The sequence below is a fragment of the Cyprinodon variegatus genome, unplaced genomic scaffold (genome assembly GCF_000732505.1).
Source record: "Cyprinodon variegatus isolate N-32 unplaced genomic scaffold, C_variegatus-1.0 Scaffold454, whole genome shotgun sequence".
Lineage (NCBI taxonomy): Eukaryota > Metazoa > Chordata > Actinopteri > Cyprinodontiformes > Cyprinodontidae > Cyprinodon > Cyprinodon variegatus.
This window is the reverse complement of record NW_015150907.1, coordinates 39696-47734: the sequence shown is the minus strand read 5'-3', so window position 1 is coordinate 47734 and position 8039 is coordinate 39696. Positions and strand designations below refer to the sequence as shown.

At 37.2% G+C, this 8039-nt stretch overlaps 1 protein-coding gene across 1 annotated transcript in view; it reads left to right on the top strand.

Annotated features, from left to right (window-relative positions):
* Window positions 1–7957, top strand: part of LOC107093949 (probable E3 ubiquitin-protein ligase HERC6) — a 12644-nt gene extending 4687 nt beyond the window's left edge. The window contains exons 6-20 of the mRNA XM_015389311.1: window positions 749–774; window positions 1637–1696; window positions 2729–2825; window positions 2987–3167; window positions 3271–3422; window positions 3631–3753; window positions 3853–3951; window positions 4042–4218; window positions 4575–4715; window positions 5134–5300; window positions 5899–5965; window positions 6077–6147; window positions 6284–6467; window positions 6677–6779; window positions 6879–7957. Coding sequence (XP_015244797.1) covers window positions 749–774; window positions 1637–1696; window positions 2729–2825; window positions 2987–3167; window positions 3271–3422; window positions 3631–3753; window positions 3853–3951; window positions 4042–4218; window positions 4575–4715; window positions 5134–5300; window positions 5899–5965; window positions 6077–6147; window positions 6284–6467; window positions 6677–6779; window positions 6879–7099 — 1869 coding nt within the window. The 3' untranslated portion in view covers window positions 7100–7957. The remainder of the gene's footprint in view (window positions 1–748; window positions 775–1636; window positions 1697–2728; window positions 2826–2986; window positions 3168–3270; window positions 3423–3630; window positions 3754–3852; window positions 3952–4041; window positions 4219–4574; window positions 4716–5133; window positions 5301–5898; window positions 5966–6076; window positions 6148–6283; window positions 6468–6676; window positions 6780–6878) is intronic.
* Window positions 7958–8039: the final 82 nt, after the last annotated feature.

Here is an 8039-nt window from a genome sequence, read left to right as displayed (position 1 = left end):
ATAAGTGTACACATCATTTGAAGATTTTTAGATTTTAAAAGATTATATTGATTCTAAAATCTGATAACCTAGAACCGTGATTCCCAACCTTTTTTTGACTCCTTTACCCCTTGAACATTTCGTCTTACCGTGAGTACCCCTCTCATATAAAAGTATTGATGATTGTCCAAAAGTGGCACAATAACTGATTGTAAAAATAAAACTATTTTACTTAATCTTTGAATTTGAGCATTTAATTCTTAGGCAGTTAATTCTTTCCATCTCAAATAAAAAAAACAACATAAATATGTTGCCTGGGAGTTAGTAAGGAATCCAAATAAATACAAAATAAAATCATAATATAAACCTGTTTATTAAACAGGAGTTCCTTTGAGTAACTCCCTTATAATCACATTTAAACTTGTTGAATTTGGATCAAAATACAGAAAAAAATAATAGTCAGACTGACTTTATTAGTTTTACTTTGTTTTCATCAAGACACCTGAGCTGTTTTGATGAGCTCTGATAGCTTTTTGTATAAAACAGCTGATCCCAGACTGTTCTCTTCACCCAGTCTGTTCCTCTGCTTGGTTTGGAGGTGTGTCAGAGCTCAAACTTAAACATATAAGAAAAACTTACTTTTCGATTGATAAAAGCTTGTTTAATTTTCCACCTGAGTCCTCAGAACGTGAAACAGATCCCAGCTCTATTTTATTTTATTACCTAATAAGTAAAATATTTTCATATATCCCTTTCAATGCTCTCGTAGACCCCCAGGTGTACAAGTATCCCCCGGTTGGGAATCACTGATCTAGCATTAAATCCTTACAAAATAAAAATAGAAAAATTAAAAATGAAAGAAACCTGCAGATTTCACAACACATTTTTGGTGGGTGTCCCAAACAAGTTTCACATTTCTGCGACACTACAACAGCAACAACTTGTGCAATGTATAATGTGCATTTTACCATTTGACACCCTGTGCAATAACTATATATATAAATATAAATTTCCATCCACCCTTTGCAATAACCCTGTATAATGATCCTACTGTGGGAAAAAAAAAGCTGTCGTATGTAGGAACAGACACAGACACTGTATATACTTTGGCACATACTTCCTTTAGCACATTCTTCTTCTTTGACTATTTAAGCTTGTGTAAGGAGCAAAATTCTCCACTGTGAGATCAATGTAGTCAATCAATCAATCAAGCAATACCATATTGTAGCTTTGAGGGTTGACCCGATACAATGTTGGCACTAATCAAACATAAATGTATGACTTATTTTGTTCTGTAAAATGTCAGAAAAGGCTTAAGACACTGATGTTATACAGAGAACAATTATCAGCATTAGACCCATCTAATAATAACAAATGGGTAACAGAAACTTTAAAAAGCAGCAAAGTGTTGGTATTAGCAGACTAATATCAGGGATTTTAGATGCAGGCCAATATAATCCAGTATTAGTTTTTTGGCTAATATCGTACCGATTTTTTGTGTCCAGACTGATTAATCTAAAACATCTTTGTTGTGTTAATGAGTCTTTTCCTCATACTTTCNTCCCTCGTTATTTTTTGTGTCCAGATTGATTAATCTAAAATATCTTTGTTGTGTTAATGAGTCTTTTCCTCATACTTTCTTTTTTTCATGGAACAGAGAAATCGAGTCGATGTTTTACACCAGTTCAAGTCTTGTTGCAAGTTTCACAAAACCAGAGTGAGTATGATTATGTTATGGAGAAGTAAGTTTTACAAATAAATAGATCCCACGTCACAGATGAGTATCACCGCTCTCGCTTTGACATGAAAATCCCTCACCTTTTGGTAAAATTCACAGAGTTTTATTTCTCTATTTTCGTTTATATTTTATATATAAATTAACTTTATTATTTTTTTATGCATTTCTGAATCTTCATGGTGTTGGGCAGTCTTGCAGACTCTGTAGTTTGTATTCTCTGTCCATATGAGGCGATTCATAAATTTTGGGGGTTTTAACAACAGCAAAGCTGTGAAAATCAATCAAGTCTGAAGACGTTTCACTTCCCATCCAGGATGTTTCTCAATTCAAAATGTCAAGAGTAGCGTTGAGTTTCTGGCTTTATAGAGTAGCCCAATAAAAGCCTTGTTATGGCTTAGAAAACACGCAAACTGAACCGAATAAAACAGGTCCACCCCTTTGTAACGGTGAGTCGTTGAGGTCGTAGTTGGCCTGGATTACAGGATGCGATGTTTTGACCACCTGATTGGCGATTAGGATTGAGATGATAGCGGGAAGCAATAAACTCTATCGCTGGGTTATAGGTTTTCGAGAGCTGAAACCTGAGTCCACCCCCCCTGCTCTGTGGATGTTGCATGAGGCAGAGTTAAAGTTTAGCTAAAAGATTCCCATCCCTGGAAAGTTTCATAATCATAATGCCATTAAAGCCTTTTCCATCTACTACCATAAAGGCTCTAAATAACTGGTTACATTTATCCTTGAATAAAAATAAATTATTAATGAAAAAGAGAAAAATGCTGGAATTAATTAAAATGATCTTAATATTTCTGTGCCTTTGAGGGGAATGTGAAAACAATATGACTGGCAATAACTCATTTCTGATAATGTATAAATACTTTACATCATGCTGTCCTTTAACATTGCTTGATTATTACTAGACTGGTGCTTTTAAACTTAATGCTAAAAAAGAGGGGTTCAACCCTTCTTCACCTTCCTCCTCCCTGACCCGTTATCCTGTCTGTTTGATACCAGCGGGGCTCCGCTGGAAGCTGGTGCTCTAACAGTGGACCTCCAGGCCGCTCGCCAAGCCTTTGACCAGATGCTGGCCGTCCCTTGGATCAAACAAACAGTTAAGGATGAAACTTTTAAACTCATTTACATAAAATAACAGAAAAGTCATGGAAGTTTTATTTCTATTTAAAACCAGGTTAGACAACAGCACACATGTAGAGCAAGTACACGGTGACAGAGAACCCTTTTTTATTTTTTATATTTTTTTCCTCCATGCAGGTGAATCTAAATCTCCTGTTAGATTTGCTCGTTTTATCAAGGCATCATTTAAAATCTCCAGAGATCCTCCTGGTTTTGTTGACATGCCCACTTCTACAAGAGGACACAAACGTGATCAATGTAGCTTTGCCTCTGGCAATTACTATTCAGGATCTGAGTGAGAAGACTCTGGAAACATTGAGTAAGAAACTACTGCACCGGCTTCACATCTAGATGTTTTATCTTAAGGTTTAGGAAGGTTAAGGTTTAGGTTTTTTCTGTTTATTAACTTTTTCATTCTGCAGAGAGCCTTTGGTCTTCTCTGTCGGCGGATATTTTGATCAGGCACATCCTGGTGTTCAGAAATGCCCTGGCTTTCATGCTGAGGAACGGCCTGTTGCAAACCCACAACCCAGGAGTCAAATACCTGCTGAAAGCCCTGAAGCTGCTTTACAGAGTCAGTATTGGATTTGGTGAAATCTCACTTTTATATTCTTTATAACTTTTTTGTTATATTTCGTTCAGCAGAATATAAATTGATGCTTTAAATGTATTCGTCTCGCCGGACTGCTGCTGATAGTTTGACTAGCAGTCCTTTATGTGCGTGGAAATCTCAGTAGAATTAAAACATGTTTTCATTATTGAATGAAATAATTTATTTTCAGGCAAACAAAGCTGGAAAGTCCTACAAAGTCCCACTGAGCACCTTTTATGTGGCGGAAATGGAAGGTAATGCTGTTCAGCCGCTTGAGGATGTCACTCTTTGGTTGGCGTTCTCCAAAGAAGAGGTGAAAAATATTTTATGTGTGCTTCATTCTGCTTTTTGTTTCTTGTTCCTTTTTCACTAAAAGTCCTTTTTGATCATTTATTTTGTCATTTTTTTAAAGGACGACGACAAAACACCTGCCATTTTCTGCCGCTATCCTTTCGTCTTCCCTCTGGTTTGCAAGGTTGCTGTCTTTAACATCTTGGCACGCGTGATGAAGGTACAGGGCTTCATGAATTATGCTTTATCCTGTTTATGGCTGCAGGCGTTTGGTTCTGGTAAATTTTCACAGAAGTATTTATATCTGCAGGAAGCTCATCATGTTGTTCAGCGAATGCGTCTGCCGTGGTCAAATGACATCCTGGGAGACGCTCTGGACCCCTCTGTCCCGGTCTTCCAGCTGAACCTCAGACGGACTCACCTGATGGAGGACGCTTTCAGACATCTTGCTGCAGCTGATCACTCTGTATTTAAAAGGGCGCTTGTGGTAAATACAACAATAACAAAAAAAAAAAATTATGTCCATAATGTTTTTTACTTTTTCATATTGTTAGAGATTGAAATTGAATACATAAATAAAAATGTTACTAAAAGTGTAAAAAAAAAAAGAAAAAAAGAAATATAAAGAAACAAAAAACCACTTTTATATATTTGGGAAGAAGTTTATACTTGTAATGTTAGGAATCTGTCTCTCTCTCTCTCTCTCTCTCTCTCTCTCTCTCTCTCTCTCTCTCTATATATATATATATATATATANTATATATATATATATATATATATATGCTTGTATACATATGTTTATGTGTGTATCTTAAAAAGCTTTTTGTAATCTTTCTATTGTAGGTTCAGTTTGTAGATGACAGGAAGATCATGAACGTCAACAAAAAAGACTTTTTCCTTCATATGTTTGATGAGCTGATGGATCCTGAATCTGATATGTTCATGTTCAACGACAGTAAGACTCTGGCCTGGTTTCCACCCAAGGTAAGAGCTGCTCATGAAAAAAAAAAACAACATCACTGTAGGCAGGCTTATTAGTCAATATGTTTAATAATAATTAATCATCATTGACCTCACAATGGAGAAATTCACTTCTGCATCTTAACCCGTCCCCTTGGGGAGCAGTGGGCTGCCACAGTGTGGCGCCTGGGGAGCAAACGTGGGTTAAGGGTCTTGCTCAGCGACACAGGGTGCAGGCTGTGGGGATCGAACCGAATACTTGCAACCCTTTCCATATCCCAATCTCGCTACTCTAACAACTAGGCCAACACTCCCTTCAATTCAAGGTTTAATTTAAAGGTTAAACTTATCTGTGCATGAACATGTGATCATTTAGATGAAATTGAATTGTTGTTTTTCAATGTTCCTGTTTTCTTGTCTGTTTTTTATTTTAAACAAATAGCCTAAAGTTGAGGAGAAGAAGTACTTCCTGTTTGGCGTCCTGTGTGGCTTGGCTCTTTATAACCACAACATCATACACCTGCCGTTCCCACTGGCTCTCTTCAAGAAGCTGCTGCGCGTCAAAACATCACTGGACGACATGAAGGAGTTTGATCCTCTCTTAGCAGAGTAAGAAACATTAAAAGTCCATAACTGAACGGCTCTCTGCAGGATGTAGGGATGTAAAACTTCACTTCCCTTTAAGATATCACATTTTTTTTTTTTATTGAGAAAGTTGTTTTTCTTTATGCTTGCTTTCTACCTGGCCTTTAATCTAATAGATTGGACAATATAGAATATGGAAAAAGGTTTCCAGAATATTCTTTAGATTTCTTTCTAGAGTTTTTTCTGACTTAAATGTAATTTTCATCTTTGATCGTTGCAACACCCCTTCTGAAATTCATGATTTTCAGTCTTACCACAGATTAGGCACCTTGTTGGCATTAAAGTTTTAGTCTCGTCCCTCTGGGATCTTTTAAAAACAGAATAAAGGTGGAGTTCATCCAATTTTAGATGAATAAAAAACAAACAAAACAGCACCTCCAACTTAAACACTGAATTGAAAACTAGTCTTTAGATTGTATTGTTTAATGGTTTGTGAAACATGAAGATATTAACACTCAGGTTATTTTTTTTACACTTGTAACATAACTTTCAAATAATTTTGCTATAAAAAATGTGTAGTTTGTATTTATTGAACTTTCCTCATTGTTTATTCTGTGGTTAGGTCATGGAGGTGCATTTTGGAGGACTACACTCCTGATGAAGTGGAAGCTGCAGAGATGACTTTCAATGTAGTTTTTTGCACAATAGAAAGTGATGTTGAATCTGTCCGGTTCACCCTCTGTAGGCGATGAATATGTGGGTGCAGGTTTCTAACTAACCCATCTATGATGGCTACACAGATGTCCTGGGGTGGTGAGGAAGTTGAACTGGATCCCAAGGAACCTGGAAAACGTGTCACTGGATCCAATAGGTTTGTATTAAAGTGCATTTTCACCTCAGTGTTAAGGTGAAAAGCCTGTCTTTGCTGCCATCAACTGTGGAAATGTGACTTATTTCAGTTAAAAAGCCTTCAGATTTGTAATAATCTGATTTTTCTTTCCCAACAGGAAGCAGTTTGTCGCGGCCTGTATAGACCATGCCTTTAACAAATCAGTGGAGGGAATATTTGAACTCTTCAAACGAGGCTTTTTTAAAGTGTGTAACATAGATGTTGTGGAGTTCTTCCAGCCGGAGGAATTACAGTCGGTCATGGTGGGCCAAGAGACTTACAACTGGGAGGTCTTCAAGCAGGTAGGAGGAAATCAGATTTTATTCTTTTAATCTAACAAATGAGCACCAGATTATATGATCGTAACAAAAGTAAAATCAAACCTTGTAGGAAAAACTCAGTAATCATTCAGTTATGTAGGTTAATTATGTTTGCTGCTTTTAGAAATGATTCAAAATGTGTAGATAAGTAGCTCTGAATTGTTAAAGGTATTTTATTCTGAAATTTGCAGAACACAGTTTATGAGGGAGAATACCACACCGACCATCCAACCATCATCAGCTTCTGGAACGTGTTTGACAATTTCTCAGCAGAACAAAAGAAAAAGTTCCTCTGTATGTTCTCCACTTCATTTCGTTGTTCATTTAGCATTAGTTTTACATCTGGCCGTGGTTCTCTTACATTCATTGCTTTATTTTTTCCTCCATGCTCAGTGTTCCTCACTGGCTGTGACAGAGTCCCCTTCATGGGGATGGAATACGTCAGGATGAGAGTGGCTCCGTTGCCAGATTCCACAGAGCTCCATTTGCCTGAATCCCTTACCTGCCATTGCCTGTTGCTGCTGCCCAGGTACATGAGATACCCGGTGGATAGGACCATGGAGACCAGGCTCCTTCAGGCCATTAATCACAACAGAGGCTTCTGGAAAGACTAGAGAGCTTTAAAACCCAACGTATTGGTTGCTGTGTCCTGTTTTTTTAGCTCATCTGTGATGTTTCCTCATATTTATGACATTTAAAGGGTACCTAAGCCTTTCGGGAAATCTCTCTCCTTTAGATTGATAAAAAAAAACAAACATATATATTGGTTTACTCTGATATTTAGGTGGGTAATGAGAAACCTGCTTATTAGAGACACTGGAAAAAAAGAGGGAGTACAGCAGGGTTGGACATAAGGGAGGGATAAATGGAAGGTTGCACCCAAGAAAGGATGTAACAGCTGTGGAGGAAGATCAAGAAGTCCAATGCTGAATCCCCTACACACTAACCCTTTGTTTGCATGTTCCCATCCAAAACCATGTATGGTAGTTGGGATGCATTAGTGCAGGATCACTGGAGTCTGGCAGCAGGTGTAAGGGTGAACTATGTACAATCCAGGCACCTTCCAAAGCTGTGAGTGACACTTTAAGAGACTTGGTAGTTAAGGGTTAGTGGTTGGTTTGGGATTCAGCCCCAAAATACTCATGGTTTCCCATAATTCCTTGCTTTTTCTATACTTACATGGAAATACTGAAATCAAAATCCAACCCTTTCTAAATTACGCTTGATTTCAGCTGATTGAAAACAACTCGAAAGCAATGGTTCAAGTTTTGCTGTTTACAACCTTAAATTTGAAGCTTGGTTCATGTAGCAATGCTTTTAAGCTTTTACAGATTTTATGTTTTTTTTGTAAATGTTCATCTTCATTTAGTTTCACATTTAACTGTTTTCGGGTCTGAAAAGGAGGTCAGGAGCTAGATTATGTGGCTTAAAATGTACAAAAAACATATATATATATATATCCATAAAAGAATCAGTTAAAATGAATGATTGAGCTAAATGTATGCCTTCATCTCAGAAAATACACTGGCCTTTATCAAACAGACTGTACCAGTT